Raw genomic sequence first — 22,752 nt, 5'->3', positions numbered from 1 at the left:
TAGATCGTAGATGCAGGGAGAAATAGGGGTAGGTGGATGGGTAAATGGGAAGATGGGTGGATGGGGAAATGACTGGGCAAATAGATACATGGAAAAATACATGGATAGGTGGATAAGTGGATGGATGAATGGGTGGATGAATATTAAGTGGATAGATGATAGTTGAATAAGTGGATGGCTAGATTAAATGAATGGATGGATGGATACATAAATAAATGAATAGATGGACAGAAGAATAAATGGGTAGCTATAACATGATATGTTCTCTAATATCCTTACTTAGAAAGCTGGGTTTGGGCCAGGCGGTGGTGGTACATGCCTTTGATCCCAGCACTCGGGAGGCAGAGCCAGGTGGATCTCTGTGAGTTCAAGGCCAGCCTGGTCTACAGAGCAAGAGCCAGGACAGGCACCAAAACTACACAGAGAAACCCTGTCTCAAAGGGGGAAAAAAAGGAAGGAAAGAAAAAAGAAAGAAAGCTGGTTTTGAATATCTTCAATGATTAGGATTTGGTGAAAATACTGTGTTAAGACAAATAATTTGCGTCCAGACATAGCAATGTTATTTTGGCCAGTATGGTCCCTCAGGGACCCAGTGTGTCCTAGCACTGGAAGTGGAGCCAAAGAAATAAGGGATCTCTTATTATTACACTGTCACTGGACAAAAGTGGAGAAAGTGTATGATACAGAGGATTTTGGTCATAGGGAAACTAGTGGTAGAAGCAGAGGAATTCCAAGGAGAGGGCCTTGGAACCAACGAGGTTATCTTTCTTTTGAGGCCTTATGGGGCGCCACTGTCAGAGTGCAAGGACCAGAAACCCATGCTCTGAGGCAAGAGAAGATGAAAAGCCATGGTGAGTGTGGGAGAGCCGGGGACAGTCAGGGTTAGATGTGAGTGACAGCCAGATGAGCTACATGTCTGGGGATCAGCAGAGCCCATGGTGTCTGGGGTAGGACAAAATGGAACATCAAAGCTCCAGAAGGATCTGTGCTCAACCTCAGGCTATTTTAACAGACTAGCCTCAGAAATGCTGTCTATTGTATGCTCACCATAGGCTGGTCACAGTACTCACACTACCCCTGGTACTGAATGGTGCCCATCTTACAGATACAAAAACTGAGGCTAAAGAGATTGAGTGATTTTGATTGGCATCTCAGCTTTTCCACGAAGCCCTCCTGCTTTCAGCTGCTTCCCAGACCAGCTTCTTTCCTCTCCTCTTTCAAAAAGGAAGTGTGATGGCTGTCAGGAAACTAAAGGCCAAGAAACACACTCAAGGCAGAACAGCACATAAATCTCACCTCTTCACCAGACAGGGCCACGATGTTGAGCCAGTAGTAACAAAGAATTCCAACGATGGAGATCTTCAGAAGGATGTTTCTAAATAACAGAAGAGGAAATGGCGCTGGTCACGCTCGTTGGCAGACTTCTGTGCTGTTGGTCGGTGCTCCCTGTAGGCATGCAGTAGGACAGACATCTCTGCCTGCCCTCCGAGCCTGGATATGCCCCCAAGATGAGTTCTAGCAGGTGAACTATGCGCAGATAAGATGCCATGTGTCCGTTCTAGCCGTGAGCACTGCACGTCACTCTGAGACCCTCCAGAACCCACTGCCCTTCTTTACAAAGGGCAGTCAGCACTGTCTCAGATGGGCATTGATGCCTCAGCCTGGGTTGCTTGGGAACCAGCATGCACACACAACCTTCTCTCCAGTCTACAATGTACGTGTAACACTAGCAAGAAGTAAACCTTTGTGTCTCATGCCACTGAGACTTGGGGAGGCTTGTTACTGCAGCAAAAACTTAATCCATTCTGACTTAATACACTCTCTTCTGTTGACCCTGCAAATGAACCAGTTTCTCTCCCATTAGAGCCCACTAGAGTAATAAGAAATGTGCTTAATATTTATTTATTGAGTGCCCACCCAAGATGCTGTACCGAGTCCCTAGTTAAATCATCTCAACCCGTGTAACTCTACCACAGGTGGTATGTTACACTCATCTTTCCCAAACTTCAAGTGTGACAGCAATCCCTAATATTTACCTCTCTGTGCATACCTAATGCATTAGTTAATCTTCTCATTGCTATGACCAAACACCTGCTAAGAAGTGAGTTAAAGAGGTTTTTGTTTGTTTTATTGGCTCACTGCTTGAGGATAAAGCCTATCCTGTAAGGGCAGACATGGCAATAGGAACATGAGCAGTGGTCACATTTCATACACAGGAAACAAAAAGAGATGGATCTAGTGCTCAGCTTTTTTTTTTTCTTTTCATTCAGCCTGGATCCTGGTGCTGTCCACAGCTAGAGTGGATCTTCCCACTTCAACTAACCCAGTCTGGAAACTCCCAGACATGCCTGGAGATTTGTCTGCTAAATAATTAGAGAGTCTACTGAGTTGACAATCAATATCAGCCATTATACCTAAGAAAGTGGAACCCCGGCCCAGTGGGTGGATTGGGAGGAACGATGATGGCACAAGAATCATCTATGGTTAGAATTTTTCATAGCATAAATTGAAAATAATCGACTCACTGATTTATTGATCCATTCACTCTCTAATTATTCTTGAACATCTGGAATGTCCCAGGTACTGTGAGCAAGAAAACAATTTCCCCTCACACTGCTGGGGGAGATAATAACTAAAATGCTAAGAAGTGGAAGGAAATTATAATGTAAGGAATAAGAGTGTGAGGGAAAACGCCGAGAAGGGACAACACTTAAGAGAAGCTGAAATGCAGTCAGGAAGCAAGCCCCAGGGCCATATGTAGGAAGAGACTTTCAGGCAAAGAGAGCAGCCAGAGCAGAGGCAGGTATGGAGTTAGACATGTCTGAGAACACTTGGGAGCCCAGTGAGGAGCATAATGAGGAGAAAGACAGAACATGAGGCTGGCACATGGACCTTGGGTCAGATTTCCGAGGCCACAGAGAGGAGGGACTCCGGAGGTGATCTGTGAGGACACTATGAATTGTGCACATCTGTGGAAGGACACTATGAATTGTGCACATCTGTGGGAGGACACTATGAATTGTGCACAACCATGTGAGGACATATGAATTGTGCACATCTGTGGGAGGACACTATGAATTGTGCACATCCGTGGGAGGACACTATGAATTGTGCAGATCCGTGGGAGGACACTATGAATTGTGCAGATCCATGTGAGGACATATGAATTGTGCACATCCGTGGGAGGACACTATAAATTGTGCACATCCATGTAAGGACATATGAATTGTGCACATCCGTGGGAGGACACTATAAATTGTGCAGATCCGTGGTCAGAGCCAGGAGTCAGCAAGAGAATCAGCCAGGAAGAGGCTGCAAGGACAGAAACTGGGTAGCTTTGTTTTTTGTTTATCAAACTTTGGCAGCATCTCTTGTACATAGAAATGGGCATCACCAAGGCGTGTCAACTTTGAGCCAAGGAGTCAGCAAGAACATCCTCCTTTCTGTTTTTGTGGATGAATTTAAAAAATATGCCTTCTCCTCCTGCATGAGGCAGTGGGTACCAGAGCTCCTGAGTCAGGAACCCTTGCACAATACTTGTCCATCTGTGCAGTGACACTTGAGAGTTAGGTTAATCCTCAGGCCAGCAGCCATTGAAAAGGTAAGCCACCATCTAGTAAAAAAGCATCCACACTCAATAATCACATTTTCCAGGGTTCTTTGAAGGCTGTTGTGCTGGATAGTTTTATGTCAATATGACACAAGCTAAAGTCATCCGATATTAGGGAACCTCAATTAAGAAAATGCCTCTCTAGGACTGGGCTGCAGGCAGGCCTATAGGACATTTTCTTAACTCACGGTTGATGGGGGAAAGCACAGCCCATTGTAGGTGGGGCCACCCCTGGGCTGTTGGTCCTGGATTCTATAAGAAAGCAGGCTGAGCAAGCCATGGGGAGCAAGCCAGTAAGCAGCACTCCTCTGTGGCCACAGCATCAGCTCCTGCCTCCAGGTCCCTGCCTCGGTTGAGTTCCTGTCTTGACTTCCTTCAGTGATGAACAGCCATGTGGAAGTGTACATCTTTCCTCCCCAACTTGCTTTTGACCAGGGTGTTTCATCACAGCAACAGAAACTCTAAGACAACTGTTAACCCATCACATGAGACTTCATTCCTGGAATGCCTTCCTTCAGGAACATTCGACACTTGAATGGAACTCCTTCCAGCTCCTGGAAATGAGCTGAAATCAGGTGTAACACACCTACCGGATCAGGAGGACGTAGACTTCCTGTCTTGGTACCTCGTACCTCTCCACCAGGCGGAACATGGAGTAGAAGCGAGGCACAGCCAGGTTGATGCAGGACACAACAAATGGTAATAACAGCACCGCCCCAGGGTTCCTGTGCGTCTTCAAGAACTGCAAAGTTGGAGGATAAGCCTTAGAGGTCTGTGGAGCTGTGGACCCTCTCCGCACAATCAGAAGGTCTGAAGTAGGGAACCCCCCCTCCCCAGTTCCTCTGAGGCATACTGAATCTCAGAGAGGTAAATCCATCTTCCCAAGGTCACCCAGCAAGGAAGCATTCAATCAGATCAGCGCCAGTTAGTTTTTCTTGTCAACTTGATACTACCTAGAGTCAAGTGCTAAGGGGGAACCTCAACTGAGGAACTGCCTAGATCAGAATGACCTGTGGTTATATGTGTGGGGCACTGTCTTGACTGGTAATTGATGCAGGAGGACCAAGATCACCGTAGGCAGCACCAGCCCTAGACAGGTGTTCCTGGGCTGTCTAAGAAGCTAGCTGATCATGAGCCTGTGAGGGAGCCAGCAAACAGTGTTTACCCCTTCCCTGCCTCCAGGTTCCTGCTTGAGTTCCTGGCCTGACTCCCCCCAAGTGATGGACCGTGACCTGGAAGTATAAGCCAAATAAGCCTTTTCCTCTCCAGGTTGGTTTTGGTCAGAATATTTTATCACAGCAGCAGAATGGAAACAGACGGTGACCAAAACTCAGACAGCTCTGCTGGGACTTGGCTCTCCTTACCAAGATGCCTTGGGCTAGGAAGTTCTCTTGTTGTGGAAACAAAGTCTATTTTAGCCATGGTGCAAGGGAACTAAACACCATGGGATTTCTCCTGTGACTCTATTATTATTATTAACATCATCATTATCATCATCGTCATCATCAACATCATCATCATGGGGGTGGTGAGACAACATCTTATTATGTAGCCTTGGCTATCCTTGGAACACATTATGTAGATCAAGCTGGGTTCAAACTCATAGAGATCCGTCTGACTCTGCCTCCCAAGCGCTAGGATTAAAGGCCATGTGCTACCATGCCTGGCCCCCATTTTTTATTTATTTTTTGAAACTAAAATATAACTACAGTATTTTTCCCCTTTCCTCTTTCTCACTCCTCTCCTGTGTATACCTCACCCTGCTCTCTTTCAAATTCATGGCCTTTTTAAAATTGTTGTTCTACATATATATTATATGCATGTTTCATTCTCCTTCTCCTGGGCCCAACCCCACCTGTATCCACTCCTAGAGGCCTTGAAAGCACCTGTGACCTCTTGGTATACTTTTGGAACCCTCATATCATAGCGTGGGCAGGATGTAAAGTTACAGGCCTGTGTGTTTAAATACTTGGTCCCCAGCTGGTAGCATAGTTTTGGAAGGCTGTGGGACCTTGGGGCAGAAAGCATGACTGGAGAAAATGCACCACAGGGGGCCAGCCTTTGAAGGGCAAAGCCCAGTCTCTGGTGCCTCTACATTCTCTGCTTCTCGACCCATCAAGACGGTTCACTCACTCAGACCTATGCTAACCATGCCCAGCCACCACGTCTTCCCCTCCCAGATGAAATGACATCCCCTAAAATTGTGAGCCAAGGTAACTCCTTCCTCCCTGGCACTGCCTCTGTCACAACACTGAGGAAATTAACCAACATGTCTGGGTCCTAATGCTGCCTCTCTGTCCCATACTGAGCAGCCGAGGGGAAACCTGGGTGACAGGTGTCTCTGAGCCAGGGGAGCATCCCTCAAGCCACGGGGACTAACTAGAATCCAGTGAGATGAAATAAGGCCAAGGCCAGCCACGGAAGCTGTGCTTACCAGTGATTGACAGCCACTGGGGTTATGCCAATAGTAGATCCTGCTCAGCCCAGCAAAGGTGCCTGGGCCGGGGGATGGTTCTGAGATGTCTGTGCCTCAGTAGCTGCCCTGCACTTCAGGGCAAATGCAGGAGGAAAAGCCTTTCTACCTGCAGATGCCCAACCACTGCTTCCACCCCATGTGGTCAATGGCAGACTGATTCAGTTCCCCTCTTTAAAGTCAGACTTTATTATGGCCAATGACAACCCTTCAAGTGTGTGGAATCCCACACCTATTGTTTGTATTGCACCAGAGGTGGAACATGGGGGCCAGGAAAGATTAAGCCACACGGGAGTTTCTGAGCATCTACTCTGTCAAGGTGTCGTGGGGGCCTGGGGACAGAATAACAAAGAATGATGAGTGTCTATAATCTCAGCATTTGGGAGACTGAAGCAGGAAGATCACGAGTTCAAGGCTAGCCTCTGTTGTATAATGACTTTGTCTCAAAAACAAAAGCAAACAAACAAACAAAACAAAAAAAATCAGAAATAAGAATCTGATCCCAGGTCTCTGCCAACATCCCGTCTCCACAGGAGCCCAATGCCCCTTTCCCTGTGATATTCTGCAGTTTGACGCAAGCCTCTGTGGGTACGGCTGCTGCTGCCACAGCGCCCAGCTGGAGGCCTCAGCTCTGCATCTTCTGCAGCAGCATCCCGTTCCTCCCTGGCTCTTTTTGCTCCGGCCCTAAGGGTTACCTCGGAGTTATACTCAGCCAAGTAGTACACAGCGGCACAGCAGGCTGCAGCCACTCCAGTAGAGACCAGCCAGGCGGCTATGTGAGCAGAAAAACGGGTCAGCTGCTGGTGGAGCGTGAGTCTGTCGTTCTCCTGGCGGATCTCAGACAGGTTCTCCTGCAAGGGCCAGACAGTCAAGTGGACCCACTGGCCCTTCCCCACCTCAGCAGAGATCCCCAGGATCATAGGGCCAGCCTAGACCACAGGGGAGCTAAAGGGGAAGTCTGTGATCACGGTGGATCATGGGAGACCAAGGGAGAATCTCAGGATGGCAGAGAAGCTTCAAACTCCATTTCCATCTTAGGGGACCAGAGAGATGCAGTAGCCTGCAGTCACAGTGTGTTTTCTGTTTTGCTTCCCCATCTGCTCTTTCTTTCTCTTTTCTTCCTTCTTTCCTTCTCCTCCCTCCCTCCCTCCCTCCCTCCCTCCCTCCCTCCCTCCCTCCCTCCCTCCGTCACTTCCTTCCTGCCTTCCTTCTCTTTTATCTTTGCATTTGGGAAAACAAAGGTCTTACTATGTAGCCTAGCCTACCCTTAACCACAGAACCCCAGCCTCTGCCACCCCAGGATGGCAGGTGTACAACTGTACACCACCCCAAAACACTCAACAGGAGCCTTTTCTTGATGACCAAGGCCAAGTACCACATGGAGGAAGAAATGAAAGCTGTCGGCAAAGCCCTCTTATTGATAGTTTATAATTACTACTCACTCTTTTGGGGGCGGGGAGGGGGGTTTTATTGTTGTTTGGTCTTTTTCTTTTCTTTTTTTTCCAGACAGGGTCTCACTCTGTAGCCCTGGCTAACCTGGATCTCACTATGTAGATCAGGCTGGCCTCGAATTCCAACATCTGCTTCTCAAGTGTGGGATGAAAGGTGTGGTCCACCACACCTGGCTGCTTCACTTGAGCTGGTAATTCCCTTTCTCTGAGTAAAAGGATCTTATCCCTGTAGACCAGGGCAGCTCAGTCTCTGTGTCTGGGGTGAAGACTGTCCTTACCGTGTACGGGAGGTACTTCATGGCATGCCAGACCGCCACCCACTAGACACCACTGCACCTTTTCCTAACTGTAGCAGCTGAAATCTCCACTGTCTTCAGATAGCCCAGCATCCAACTGAGGGACACAGTTGCCCCAGATGGAAAACCACTACTCTAGGGTAGGATTTTCAGTGTGGAGGTGTGAGTTCAAGAAGTGGACATGTTTTCAGATGAATTGGAAGCTGGTCTCAGTGAAGACTGAGCCTGACATGGTGTGGAGAGTCCATTTCCCCATGTATGGGGTGGTACTAGGTATTGCCCATAATTTAATATTTTATAGACAAGATCAAGACTGAAGGCAAAGATCTATAACCTCAGCAACTGGGAGTCTGATGCAGAAGATCTCAAATTCCAGGTCAGCTTGTGATACCCATGAATCAATCTCTCCCACCTCTCTCCCTCTCTCTCTCTCCCTCTCCCTCTCCTTCTCCCTCTTTCTCTCTCTCTCTTTCTTTTTTGAGACAGGTTTTCACTCTGTAGCCCTGGCTGTCCTGGAACTCACTCTGTAGACCAGGCTGGCCTCAAACTCACAGAGATCCACCTGCCTCTGCCTCCCATGTGCTGGGATCAAAGGCGTGCACCACCACCACCCACCTGAAATCCTGTCTCAAAAGGAAAGAGAAAGAGAAATGGGAAAGGGAAGGAAAGGGGGCGCACGTGGGGGGGGGAATGTAGACAGGGAAAAGCCATAGAAACACAGGGATGCGAGGAGGCTGGTGGGGAGGACTCCGGATCTGGGCCTTACCCTGATCTCGGTGCTCAGATTCTTCTGTTTTAGCTTCACAGCTTTGTCATGGGTGACAGTGAAGTCCCAGCAGAAGACAAGCTTGGCGATCCCCCTGGAGTATATATGGGGGTTGATGAAGTTGTTCCGGAAGTACTTGGCCATGCTGGGGAAGGCAGAAACCAAAACGTCCAAGCATTATTATGAAGGTATTGAGGCATACGGGGATGTTTCTTACTGATAATAAAAAGCAACATGGGCAATCCAAACTCTTCCCACAGAGAAGGGGAATTACCAGCACAATGTTCTATAAGTGACAGGAACGGACAGGTGTGGCTTGTAAGTCTGCATTTTGCCAATAGCGAGATCTTTACCCCATTAAGTATTCTGAGCCTCAGTTTTCACATCTGTATAATAGGGATAACAATAGTACCCACCTCACAGAGATATTATGAGAATACCATCCATGTTGCCTCAATAAAAGATCACCCAGCTATTGCTAAACCCATCACAGGATTATCACCTCACATTTCTGGGGTCAGAAGTTAAGAGGGGGCTGGGGTCATGGCCCAGTCGGTAAAATGCTTGCTGTGCAAACATGAGGACCTGAGTCTGGATCCCTAGAGCCAATGTAAAAACGCCCAGTGTGTTAGCATATGCTCAAAGTCCAGCTCTGAGGAGCCGGGTGCAGTGCCATCCCTGAACCTCACCGGCCCATCAGCCTAGCTAATCGGTGAGCCCAGGGTGGAGGAAACCCTGTCTCAAAGAGATGGACAACATCAAAGAAGAGATCCAAGGTGTCCTCTGGTACACGTATACACACACACACACACACACACACACACACACACACACACACACACGTTGCAGGGCAGATGGTAAGATGTCACAGCTGGCCTCCTTCTGAAAGGTCTAGAACTGACCCCATTCTCTTGCCTTCTCTAGCTTCCAGAGGCTTCCCTCCATTCTAGACTTGCATCCCCTCCTCCATGTTCAAGACCAGAAAATAACATGTTCCCTTCCTCCCTCTGACCTCTCTCCTCCCCCTGACCTCTTCCCTCCCTCTGCCCTCTGCCCTCTGCCCTCCCTCTGCCCTTCCCCCGACCTCTGCCCTCCCTCCGACCTCTCATCTCCATCTTTCAGGCTCCCTGTGATTTTTATTGGACCCACTTGACAATCTTAGACACCCCTCCCTACTTTTAAGATCCTTACATTTGTAGGGCCCATGTGTTGTATTGTTTTGGAGACAGGGTATCCCCATGTAGCCCAAGCTAGCCTGGAACTCACTATGTGGATCAGGCCAGTCTCGAACTTGTAAAGGTCTTCTTGCAGAATTACAGGTGTCCACCGCCCTGGCCAGAGTCCCTTTCGCATTGTGTGATGGTTAATCTTTGCCAACTCGATTAGACTAAGAGATGCCCATATTACTAAATCACACTCGGGGTGTCATGAGGTTGTCTCCAGAGATGATCATCAAAGGGGAAAGGGCCACCATGAAAGTGGGAACACAGTAGGGACCCAGATGAGACAAAAGTGAAGGAGGAGGCTGGCCAGCGCAGAGATGCTCTCTGCTAGGTCGTCAGGAAGGCTACCGAGAGGTAAGCAGCTTTGCTCCTCTAGCTAGCCTGCCTCACCCTGGCCCAGGGACTATGGGTCCAAGTGACCATGGACTGAGCTGTATGTGGCAATAGTTTTGTCACAGTGATGGAGATGAATACACCTCACAAAATGATATGTCCATGGGTGCTATGAGTTGGAAATGGGAATCCTGGGGAGACATTACTCAGAAAGCCACAAGAGTCATTGCAGGAGGCATTCATTAGCCTCTGTTGTGTGATAATGGTGTGTCTCAGACTGGGATTCCCTTGGCACCCAGCTGGACATGTTGTCCCTGCAGAGTGAAGCCAGTACTGCCCTCCCACAATGCATCGCCACTGAGTGACAGCTGTGTTCTAGTTTGATAAGTTTCAATGAAATCCCATTTTTCTTTGAACAGTGATGCTGGCAGGGAGGTTATATGAGCTGAATTATGAGTTCCCCAAATTCAGATGTGAAAGTTGTAAGCCCTGATTGTTATACGTAATCAGTATACAACTGTATTAGGAGACAAGGTCTTTAAAAAAGTAACAACTAAAATAATGAAGACCTCAGGGTGGGACCTAATAAAGATGCTGCCGTTCTTAGTAGAAGAAATTAGGCCTGGGATGCAGCTCCCCTCCAGAATTTCAAAAGAAAATGAGAGGAGGAAGAGGAAGAGGAGGAGGAAGATCAGGAAGAGGAGGAGGAAGAGGAGAGATAGGAGGAAGAAAGAGGGTGGAGAGGAGAGGTGAGGAGAACCAGAAAGACACAGTGGAAGACAACGTGAAGAGAGTGGCTGTCCTGGTCAGCTTCCCACCATGGTAGCACATACCTAAGACCATCAGCTCGTAAAGAGAGGAGCCATGGGTTTAGAGGCTTCCCATCATGCTATCACATACCTAAGAGTATCAGCTCGTAAAGAGAGAAGCCATGGGTTTAGAGGCTTCTGGAAAAGTCTAGTTGGCCATGCTGCTCTGGACCCATAACAACACAACATGACGGGCAGAGGGGCACTGAATAAATCTGCTCAGCTCATGGCCGTGAAGTGGGAAAGCAGGAGCAGAAGGGGTCAGGGCCCCACGATGCCCATTGAGTGCAGGCCCTCAGTGACCTGAAGATCTCCCACCTCTCATATCCTAGATCCATACTGTAGCAATGGCTTTCTGTAAGCCAAGGAGAGACTGTCTTAGCTATCCATGCCGGGGTCCTCTGCAAATGAATGAGAGGCTGACACACCCCTGTGCTCACTTCCCATCTGGACCTCCTCGCCAATCGTCCCTCCACCTTGTCTAGCCTGTAGAACTGCTCAGCTACTGAGTCTGTTTTCAGACTGACCACTCAGTTTCCCTAAAGTCACGTGAACACCTCTCTTCTTCCATCCGTCCACATTCTACACTGCAAGACAAGGAGTGCAGGGACAGCGTGGCAGAGAAGCTGTCTTCTGGGTTAACATTGCTTCTTTGGAGACAAGGTCTTACTACATAGCCCAGCCTGGCCTTGAACTCAAACTCCTCCTTCCCCACCATCCCAAGTGCTAGGGTGGCAGATGTGCACCATCATACTCCAGCTTCCTGTGTTACGGCCTGAGGTCCTTGGAGCTTGTCTAAGATAAGCCTTTGAGGCTGGGGAGATAGTTCAGTTGACAAAGTAGCTGCCATGCAAGAATAAGGCAAGTTTGATGACTAGAACCCATGTAAAAAGGAACCTGGGCATGGTGCAGCACACTTACAATCCCAGCACTGGGGAAGCAGGGACAGATGGGTCCCTGGGGCTCATTAGCCAGTCAGCCAAGCCTGTTTGGCAAGTTCCAGGCCAGAGAGAGACCTTGCTTAAATAAAAATAAATAAAAAAAGAATGAATGAATACATAAATAAATAAATAATAAAAAGGCAAGGTAGACACTGCTTGAGGAAAGATACCCAAAGTTGTCTTCTGACCCCACAAATGTGTACACAAGTACACAAACAACTGCACACACGCAAATAAAATAAGCCCTAGCGTCCAGTCAGAACCTGTACCTGAAGAGCAGACTGAAGAAGCAGATGACCAGGCAGGCTCCGATTGTGAAGATGTAGGCCAACTGCATGTTGTAGGATGGTCCGCCCGTCCCATGCCGGATTGTGGAGTTGGTGTAAAACCCATAGTACATCACCGTGTCCCTAAAATAACCCTGACGGGAACAGCAAAGAGATCCAAGTTAAAGAGCTTGCTTAAGAAGGGTGAATGGCTATGTATTCCAGGTCCCTGTCTGCAGTTCTTCAGACATTCATGCCACTTCTTGGCACCCAAGGAGATCAGCTCTGGGGCCACTGAAGATGCCACCAATAGCAGGTGCTCAACACTTGTATGCAGTGGCCTAGTTTTCACACAAGACGTGTGCTCCTAAATCATCTTGAGATGACATGCCTAACACGACATGAATGTTCTGTAGATAGGTGTTACAGTCTGTAGATTAGAGAATAAAGACAAGGATCATGACTGTTTACATGCTTATAGACATAATTCTTTATTGTGTTTGTGAATGTGTACATACAAGTGCTCGTGAGTGTGTGTATGTGTGTGTGTGTGTGTGTGTGTGTGTGTGTGTGTGTGTGTGTGTGTGCATGAGTATGCTGGTGAGAAATCTGATCTATGATTCTCACTTTACTCCCTAAGACAAGGTCTCCCACTGAACTTAGAGATTGCTGTTGGAGGCCATGCTGGCTGTCCAATAACCCTCCTGTCTCTGCCCACCTCAGTGCTCATATTACAGGTGCACACAGTCATGCCTGGCTTTGTATGTAGGTGCTGGGGGTCCTAACTCAGACCTGCATGTTTGTGTAGCAAGGGTTCTTATCCTGAGTCACCTCGGATAAAACATAGTTGCACCTGTGGTTGATTGAATCAGAGTTTAGAACCCGTGGGTGTAGAAGGGGAGTTGTAGTTTGCTGGGGAAAAGACCTAGGTGTTTTAGAAATAAGCTCCTAGAGTTGGAGAGAACTTCACATCAACCTGATTTTGCAGTTGAGGAACCCCACTGTGAGCACCTGAACTTGGGGATCAAGCCAAGCACCTGAAAGCCAGAGAGTCAGACACGTTCAACCTCTGCTATCTACTCAGTTCCTAGCATCCACACTGGGCAGCTCATGAAATCCTGTGACTCTAGCCCCAGGGGACCTGAAGCTCTTTTCTGACCTCTGCAGGTACCCATACACATGTGAACACACACTCACACAGATCACACACACACACATAGACACACATAGACACAAATAAAAATACTAAAAATTTTAAGGGATACACCCCAGCTTGGAGAATTAAACAAAAGAAGAAAGAGAAAATGGACTTTCCTTCATTTTCTTCTGTAGTAGGGATTTTTCCAGGGGACTGATTATATTTTGTAGGAAAAAAAAAAGACAGAAAAAAAAAAAAAAACAGATTTCTAACCTGAGGTGTCCACTGAGTAATGCTAAGGGAAAGAAAACAAACAGTGGGCAGCCTGTGAGGAATACTCATCTTTCATAAGAAACAAAAGGATGATTTGCTCATGTGTAGATGGTTCAAGCGTGCAAAGAACTGGGGTGTGGCTAAAAACCCTCCGCAGCACTGACTCCTGACCCGTGGGGTGTTTCAGTGGCTTGCCTCACAATGTCAGGCACTCAATACCGGAGGAAGAACCAGGCAGAACGAGAGGTCTGAGTAAGTGCGAGGCATTCCCTGGGATTCCACGGTGGTGACCTTTCGCAGAGGACGGAGAACTTACCGCCCCCGTGAAAAACTCCAGCCCCGTGAACTGGAGGGTGTTCCTCTCGGCCACGGTGAATTGCGGGATGATGACAAAGCTGAAGGTAATGACGAAGGAGAAGATGTTGAACCTCAAAAGCCACCTCAGGAAGCTGAAATAGGACAGGACGCTGGTCCCGAACTTGCCTCCGATGACCTTGAACGTCTTCTGCCACAAGCTGACATAATTGAGGAGCTCTGAAAGGTTGCTCTTGGTTCTGCGGGAAGCCTGGAGTGCGGAGGCAAAGAGGAGCCTTGATTCTCAGCAAGTGGCTCCTGAGTGGGCATTATAATGGCTGAACAGCTCTGCTCCAAAAGCCCTGTTCCCAGCCAGGCAGCTTTGAGGTGCATTTACAAAGGTGACTTCGTGCATGGTCACAACAACCCTCTCATGTACCCCTACTATCCACCACCTTCCCGGGTTGTGCTTCAATGGCCAAACTGGCCATTAGCATCCTACCTTCCTGTGCCGACCTTTTTACTCCCACACCTGTGCTGGCCTGTACAGTCTGAATGTTGGCTCCTCTTCCCTCCATCCTCTTCCATTTCTGACCCTTGACCTCACTGGTATCGCTGTCTTGCTGAGCTCATCCCATTTACAACGAGATACAAATCAGTTTACCCATACAGATGAGCCCCAGAATAGAAAAAAAAAATCACCAAATGATACAGTCACCCCCTTCCAGGTATGTGCACTAGTTAGCTTTTGTCAAACTGACACAAACCTAGACGTATTTAGGAAGTGGGGTCCTCAGTTGAGGAACTGCCTCCATCAGATTGCCTGTAGGCAAATCTGTGAGGGCATTTTCCTGAGTGATTGAAGTGGGGAGGCAGCTCACTGTGGGCTGGGTCATCCTGAGCAGGTGGTCCTGAGTTCTAGGAAAGCAGGCTGAGCAATCTATGAAGAATAAACTGGTAAGCAGCACTCCTCCATGGCCTCTGCTTCAGTTCCTGCCTCCAGGTTCCTGCCCTGAAGTCCCTTCACCATGAACTGTGATCTCAAAAGCATAAGCCAAATAAACTCTTCCTCCCCAGATTGCTTTTGGTTATGGAGCTTTATCATAACAATAACAACAGAAATAAACCAGCACCATATACAATGAAAAGAAATGAAATCAGCATACCAGGGAAGTTCCTGTAGCACCATAGCTAAGATCCAGAATTGATCTAGCAGTTCTCAGTGCATGGATGGGTAAAGACAATGCAATATATATATTCACACACTATTATCCACTATCAGCTACAAAGAGTGAAATCTTATCATTTGCTGAAATGTGGCTAGAACTAGAGGACACTGTGAGAATGAAATAATACAGATACAGAAAAACAAATACTGCGTGTTCCCTCTTTTTTTTTTTTAAGATTTATTTATTTATTATGTATACAGCATGTATGACTGCAGGCCAGAAGAGGGCACCAGATCTGATTATGGATGGTTGTGAGCCACCATGTGGTTTCTGGGAATTGAACTCAGGACCTCTGGAAGAGCAGTCAGTGCTCTTAACTGCTGAGCCATCTCTCCAGCCCCAGCGTGTTCCCTCTTATATGGGGAAGAACATGGAATAGTAACTGTTAGAGGCTTGGAAGAATTGAGGGGAGGAAGGATAGAGAGGGACTGGGATAAAGAAGGAATGAGTGCTGGTATTTCACGGTGGGATGACTGTAGCTCACAATAGCCTGGTATATGTTTTATAAGGATCCAGAAGAGAGGACATCAAGGGCTATGGGAGTAGAGTGCATGCTTAGCATGTACAGCCTTGGGTTCAATCCCCCAGAACTGAGAAGAAAGAAGAGGGGGCAGAATGAGGGAGGAAAGGAAGCATGGAAGGCAGGCAAGAAGGAAGAGGTGAGGAAGAAAAGCGTGGGATGCTGTCCTCTGGGTGTGACATGGCGGTCACACTCTTAAACTCTCTCAGCCCTGTGAGTACTCAAAGGAGATCTGTGCGAAATTGGAGCCATTTACTTTCCATGGTGGGTGGGAGCAAGGACTCAAGAAGCCTGGCTCCTTCCTTAAGATTTGTGGGCAGTTAACAGCTACTGGGGTAGGGGCTCACACACAAGGCAGTGAAGGGTTGCTGGGGAGAGAGACAACTTCAGTGGTGTGTGTGGCAGCCTGCAAATTGTCCATGCCCTGTAGGTAATTCTATGAACTGACTTGCTGTGGGATAATGCTCTTATATACTGTAAAGATTTGTCATTCTAATTGGTTTAATAAAACACTGACTGGCCACTAGCCGGGCAGGAAGTATAGGCAGGGTGACCGGACTAGGAGAATTCTGGGAAGAGGAAGGGTGGAGTCAGAAGTCACCAGCCAGACACTGAGGAAGCAAGATGAAAACGCCGCACTGAGAAAAGGTACCAAACCATGTGGCTAAACATAGATAAGAATTATGGGTTAATTTAAATGTAAGAGCTAGTCATTAGTAAGCCTGAGCTACCAGCTGAGCATTTATAAGTAATGTTAAGCCTCAGAGTCAATTATTTGGGAAGTGGCTGCTGGGTACTTGGGAGTTGCTGGCAGTACAGAAACTTGTGATAACACTGGCTGGTTCACAAGCTAGTTGGTTCCTTGTCTGCAGTGAACAGAAGTTTGCTGTCTCCCTAGAAAAAGTTCACATGACAGAAGGACAGGAAAGGAAAATGCTAATTAACCAGACTTGAGCCACGCAGGCTGTGTGGAGTTTGAATGAAAATGGCTCCCTAAAGCCTGCATGGGACTGACCTAGACCCTCTACATATATGTGACAGTTGTGTAGCTTGCTCTTCTTGTAGATCTCCTAACACTAGGAGCAGGGGCTGGTTCTGACTCTTCTGCTGGCCTTTGGGACCCTACTCCTCATACTGGGTCACCTTGTCCAGCCTTAATACAAAGGGAGGTGTTTAGTCTCCCTGCAACTTGATATGCCATGCTTTGCTGATATCCAGGGAGACCTGCCCCTTTCTGAATAGAAACAGAGTAGGAGTGGATGGGGAGGGGGGGCAGAGAGGAAATAGGCAGGAAGAGACTGGGAGGAGAGGATAGAGGATAATCTGCGAGATGTAAAATAAATAAATACATTTAAAATAATGATAAAAAAGAAATAGTAGGCAATTTTTAAAAAAGAGGAAAAGAAAAGGCTCCCCTAGGCTTGTAGGGAGTGGCACTATCAGGAGGTGTGGCCTTGCTGGAGTAGGTGTGGCCTTGTTAGAGGAACTGTGTCACTAGGAGGTGGGCTTTGAGGTTTCAGATGCTCAAGCCAGGCCCAGTGTCTCTCTCTCTCTTTCTGCTGCCTGCTGATCTGGGTGTAGAACTCTCATTTCCTTCTCCAGCACCATGTCTGCCTACATGCCACCATGCTTCCCACCATGACGACAATGGACTAAAACTTTAAGCCAGCCCCAACTAAATGCTTTTCTTTATTAGAGTTGCCATGGTCATGGTGTCTCTTCACAGCAATAGAAACCCTGAAACAGGTTGTGTGTATGTGTAGCAATAGCACATGTTACAGCAGTAACATGCAAATTATGTTAATGAAGAAAACAGTTTGTCTAAGATCAGGTTTCACTATGTAGCCCCGGATGACCTGGAACTCACTATGAAGACCAGGCTGGCCTCCAAACTCGCAGAGACCTACCTGCCTCTGCTTTCCAAGTGAGGGAATAAAGGTGTGAAGAAAATGTTTTTAAAGGTTGACTTACCAGCGAAAGGGAGTTCAGACACTGAGCACAGCAGTTGGCCTCTAGGGCGCCATGGCGCTGTTTACTCTTTTCTTTGTCAACTATTTTTCTGTGGAAAACAGTAGGAGAAAATAAAGGACGTCAATGTTGTCATTCATTTCCACAAAAATCCAGCCACTGCTGGGCACCGAGGCCCCTGCTTGTAGTCCCAGCCTCTCAGGGGCCAAAACAGAATCAGTTAATCCTGGGTCTCCAGGGCTCCAGTGCTGGAATTACACAGTGGTCACTGTGTCAGCTTTTACATGGGTTCTGATGATCTAAGTTCAGTCGCCATGCTTGCATGGCGATCATTTTCCAACTGAACTCTCTCCTCCATTGTTCCTTTTCATTTGGTTGGTTGGTTTCTGTTGGGTGCTTGCTAAAAATAGCACAAATTTTTTAAAATTAGAGTGGTTTGAAATTTATAGTAAGCCTTTAGGCTATGTAGAGTGTTCCCACATGCCTCTCCCAGGTTGCCCTGTCAACTCTCAACTTTCCATGGTAGGTGTGTTGGCTTGAATGAGATGTTCTCCAGAGGCTGGGGTGGGAGGGTATTTGAACATTTGGTTCCCAGTTAGCACTACGCTTTGGGAAATGTGACCTTGCTGAATGAAGTACATCACTGTGGGTGGGCTCTGAGGTTTCAAAGTCTCAGGCCATTCTCAGCTCGCTGTCTCCGCTTTCTTGTGGTTCAAGATGTGAGCTTTCAGCTACCGCTCCAGCCACCATGCCTTCCATCTGCCATCATGACCCTTACCCTCTAGAACCACAATCCCAAATAAACTCTTCTGTGAGTAGCCTAGTCATGGTGTTTCATCACAGCCGTAGAAAAGTAACTAATACAGTACACTTGTCAAAACGAAGCCAGCACGTGTGTATTCTGATACCTAAATCCAGACGCTTGCTTCGGAGTTTCCCAGTTTCTCCTCCCTGCCTGCTCAGGCCCCCGCACATTGCATTTGCTGTCCTGCCTCTTTAGAATCCTCTCCTCTGTGTCAGGTTCTCAGACTTCCCTTGCCTTTGGTGACATGAAGACATTTGAGTCAGAGATTTTGGAGGTTTTGCCCAATGCATCTCTCTGGTTACCCTAAGGTCTGGGCTTGAAGAGGGGACTGCCCTTTTCAGAACATGCCTTATCTTTTAGGGAAGCTAACTTAAGCAAGTACCTGGCCCAGGCAGTGGTAACTATACCACACTGGAGACTTGCTTTTCTCCAGAGAATCCTCTTTGGAAGTAGTCATGGACCACGGTGCACATGCCCTCTAGGTAGACAGGTCAAGACCCAGCCTTTAGCAAGCGGTGCATGGCTAGGCATGTGTCTATTAATCCTAGCGCTTATGAAGTAGAGGCAGGAGGATCAGGAGTTCAGGACAATCTTTGGTTATATAGCAAATTCAAGGCCAGTCTGGGCCATAGAGCCTATACCAATAAAAAGCAAAGACCTGGGTGTGATACACACCTTTATTTCTGCACTTTGAAGGCTGATGCAGGAGGATCCTGAATTTGAGGCCAGATAATGCTACATAAGAAACCCTACAGGGTAGGGGTGAGGTTTTCCACCCTGTAAAGCTTTCTCTTACAGAAGAACTGTCTCCTGTATTATTCATTTCTTATCTTTTTGAGATGGGATAAAAGCAGTAGACTGAGTCTCCCAGGTAAGAACAAAGGCCACACCTAAGCTCTCTCTTCTCTTTCATGGTCCTCGGCTGGTTCCTGATGGTTTTGATTCTGTCTCTGGATGTCATGGGAACCAGGGACGCAATTAGTTTTTGTCCTGCAGAAGAAAATGAACAGAGTTCTGTTTCTTATTTCTTTAACACAGTCTTAACATTTTAAAAGCTAAAACTGGAGCGAGACTTGGCAGTGCATGTCTACAATCCCAGAACTGGGAAGCAGAGGCAAGATAGAAAGCCCAGAGCTATCCTGAGCTCCATAGTGAGTTTATGGCCAAGCTAGCTTGGGCTCCATAGTGAGTTCATGGCCAAGCTAGCCTGGGCTCCACAGTGAGTTCACAGTCAAGCTAGCCTGGGCTCCACAGTGAGTTCATGGCCAAGCTAGCCTGGGCTCCACAGTGAGTTCACAGCCAAGCTAGCCTGGGCTCCATAGTGAATTCAAGGCCAATCTAGGTTTGAGTGAGATCTTCCCCATAGTTTCAGGCATTTGAATGTTTGTTCTCCAGTTGGTGGCACTGTTTGGGGAGGCTGAGGAGGTGTGGCCCTGTTGAAGGAAGTGCACCACGGAGTGGGTGGAGGCTTTGAGAGCTTAAAGACTTGAACCATTCTCAGTTAGCACTACTTCCTGCTCTCAGTTCCAGATGTGAGCACTCAGCTTCCTGTTCCAGTCGCCATGCCTGCTCTTTATTGTCATGCTTCCCTGCTACGGCTGACTCTTAACCCCATGAACTGTAATCCCAAATAACGGCCTTCTTTTCTAAGTTACCCAGTGAGAGTCTGTCCTGCACACTCCCATAAATAAATTAATCAATCAGTCAGTTATGGTATTGAAACTAGAGCATTATTTATTTGAAGACAGACTCTTGTTCTCTCTATAGCCCACGATGGCCTGGAGCTGGTGGTTCTGTTCCCTCAGTCTCCCAGTGCCAAACAATGGACACACAGCACCAAATAGACTGATAAAGGTGATAACATAGACTCAGGGATTCCGAAAATCACGACTGGGGCCTTTCAAAGGGATGCAAACTTTTAATCCCTAAACTCAGGAGGCAGAGGCAGGTAGATCCCTGTAAGTTCAAGGCCAGCCTGCTCTAGATAGTGACTTCCAGGTCAGCTAGAGCTACATAGTGGGACCCTATCTCAAAAAACAAAGCCATAAATGGGCATGACCAGAAGGTGTGTGTGTGTGTGTGTGTGTGTGTGTGTGTGTGTGTGTGCATACATATGTGCTCAAAATCAAAACAAACATTTAGATTATTCTAATCCAATACTTCTGTTTTTCCCAAGATCAAAAAAAGAAAGTGTGATGTACTGTTGGCTGAAAAGTTTCTGGGAAAGAATTTCTTTTTTCTACAAAAAAAAGGGGCAGGCAAAAGACCACCTTTCTTCCTCTGGATAGTGTGTGTCAGGTGTAGGTCCGAGCTGCTGTGACCATCTGCTAACAGTGAGTGTGACTGGTTGGATGGATGCCCTGCTAAAGTGCAGGTGTGGGATGCTCCTCAGGCTCAGATACAACATGGAGCCAGAAAGCCTCAGAGGAAGCCCTGGGCTCATAGAGGTGGAAGGGGGCTCCTCAATGGGCAACGACTTACTCTGGTGAAAAGGAGGAGCTTTTGCCTTCCCTGTGCAGGATAGGCAAGACAGAGGGGAGGGGAGGGGAAGGGAGGGGAGGGGAGGGGAGGGACAACGCAGAGTAACAGGGAGGGGCAGGCAGTGTGAGCAAGGATGCCCTGACCATTTGTAAAAGGTTGGGTGTGGCTACATCTCCCCTTCTCCTAGCAATTACTGGCACAGGCTTGACTTTATACCTAGAACAAAAACATTGAAAGAATGTCTTGTCTAAGATCTCATGAAACACAAGCTGGTCTCCAACTTCCTACATAGCTAAAGATGACACTGAATTCTGATCCTCCTTCCTTTACCTCATGAGTGCCAGGACCACAGATACATACCACCATGTCCCGTGCATATGGTGCCGGCGTAGAGCCCACGGATTTTGAAACGCTAGGCAAACACTCCACCAACTGAGCCCAGCCCCAGGCCTATGTCTGAAGTAGTACGGGGTGAGAGAGAAACGGCATTTATGTTGGCCTTGGGAGCTCAGAGACCAGCAGGTCTCAGCTAAGATCCGGGCTCAGGATGAACCTAGCCATGAGGCATCTTGTCTTGTCTCATGAAACCATGGTGACAATGATGCTTCCTGAGCCTCAGTCTCCTCATTAAGCCCTGCCTCAAAGGTGCAGAGTGCGAGAAAAATGTAACTAAATTCGGCGCCTCACAAAGGTCAACTTGATGGTTGAACTTCAGGCACAAGAGGTAAGGTTGCCTGGAAAAGCAGCGCTCAGTAGGCAGGTCTCAGAGAGACACTCTTCATCTCCAACACCCTTTAGATTACTGACGGTGCCCCTTGAAAATTACTTGATATTTTAAAAACTTTTTAAAGGCTACAGAGATGGGTTAGTGGGTCAGGTGCTTGCCACAGGAGTGTGAGTATCTGACTTTGGACCCCCAGAGGCCGTGTGAAAAGCTGGGCCCAGCACCACACACTCATCACCCCAGAGACGGGGAGGCCGACACAGAAGGAGTCCCGGGGTTGACTAGCCAGCCAGTCTGGCTGACTCCGGGGGACAGGAAAAGACCCTGTCTCAAAAAATAGAGTGCAGAGGCCAGCAAGACCCAGCAGGTAAAAGCCCTTGCTGTGAAAGCCTGATGCCCTGAGTTCAATCCCCAGAAGCTGGACCCCAGGGAAAGGTAAGAGAGAACTGACTTCACAAAGCTGTCCTCTGACCTCCACACATGCATATGTACATGTACATGTACACGTACACGTACACACACACACACACACACACACACACACTTAAACAACAATAACCTGTAGACAACCTTAAAGCTACCTCTGTAACTTTTCCCGAGTGTTCCATACCTTGAACAGTTTCATGGAAACTACAGGTTTCATCCATGCCCAGGGACTCTGGGCCATGATGGCTCTGAGAAATTGATTCATTCAGAGATGAAAATCTCAACAACCGGGGCTTTCTGTCATTCCCATTGCTGAAGATCTGACTGTCTATGGTGTCCACCACTGATGATGAAACCATGTCAAAGGTGGAGTTGGCTGATGACTTTCTTGGAAAAATCTGATTTGAGGCTACATGTCTTTGGACTCCCGATGGAACATTCTCCACTTCTATGATGATTTCATTTACTTGGTCATCTGACAGCATTTCTGGCCTCTGATGAGTCGTGTGCTTCACAGGATTGGCCATCAAAGGCCTCATAAACACTCACACTGGCATGGTTGGGCCCGCCAGGGACATTGGAAAAAGGATACTCCATTCACGAGGAGCGCCACACAAATTACAATATGACTTCCTGCCTCTATCCCCTGAGGGCTTCCTCAGGAGGAGACGTGTTTCCCTACAGAGAATTCTGCCTCAGTAGCTAAGTGAGAAATTATAAACAGAA

General features: G+C 47.6%; 1 protein-coding gene across 3 annotated transcripts in view; it reads right to left on the bottom strand.

Annotated features, from left to right (window-relative positions):
• Positions 1 to 22,752, bottom strand: part of Tmc5 (transmembrane channel like 5) — an 89,002-nt gene that overhangs the window by 28,886 nt on the left and 37,364 nt on the right. For 2 of the 3 annotated variants that reach the window (XM_076550873.1, XM_076550872.1), the window contains exons 5-12: positions 19,286 to 19,385; positions 17,594 to 17,681; positions 13,896 to 14,144; positions 12,172 to 12,323; positions 8,597 to 8,741; positions 6,779 to 6,934; positions 4,201 to 4,352; positions 1,297 to 1,375 (exon numbers count right to left, since the gene is read on the bottom strand). In XM_076550873.1, coding sequence (XP_076406988.1) covers positions 1,297 to 1,375; positions 4,201 to 4,352; positions 6,779 to 6,934; positions 8,597 to 8,741; positions 12,172 to 12,323; positions 13,896 to 14,144; positions 17,594 to 17,681; positions 19,286 to 19,385 — 1,121 coding nt within the window. Of the gene's footprint in view, positions 1 to 1,296; positions 1,376 to 4,200; positions 4,353 to 6,778; positions 6,935 to 8,596; positions 8,742 to 12,171; positions 12,324 to 13,895; positions 14,145 to 17,593; positions 17,682 to 19,285; positions 19,386 to 22,210; positions 22,739 to 22,752 lie in introns of those variants that run through there. The other variant, XM_006985690.3, reaches the window with a different exon arrangement.

The sequence above is a fragment of the Peromyscus maniculatus genome, chromosome 1, assembly GCF_049852395.1.
Source record: "Peromyscus maniculatus bairdii isolate BWxNUB_F1_BW_parent chromosome 1, HU_Pman_BW_mat_3.1, whole genome shotgun sequence".
Taxonomy (NCBI): domain Eukaryota; kingdom Metazoa; phylum Chordata; class Mammalia; order Rodentia; family Cricetidae; genus Peromyscus; species Peromyscus maniculatus.
Note: the sequence above shows the minus strand (reverse complement) of the source record. Positions and strands in the feature narration are given on the sequence as shown.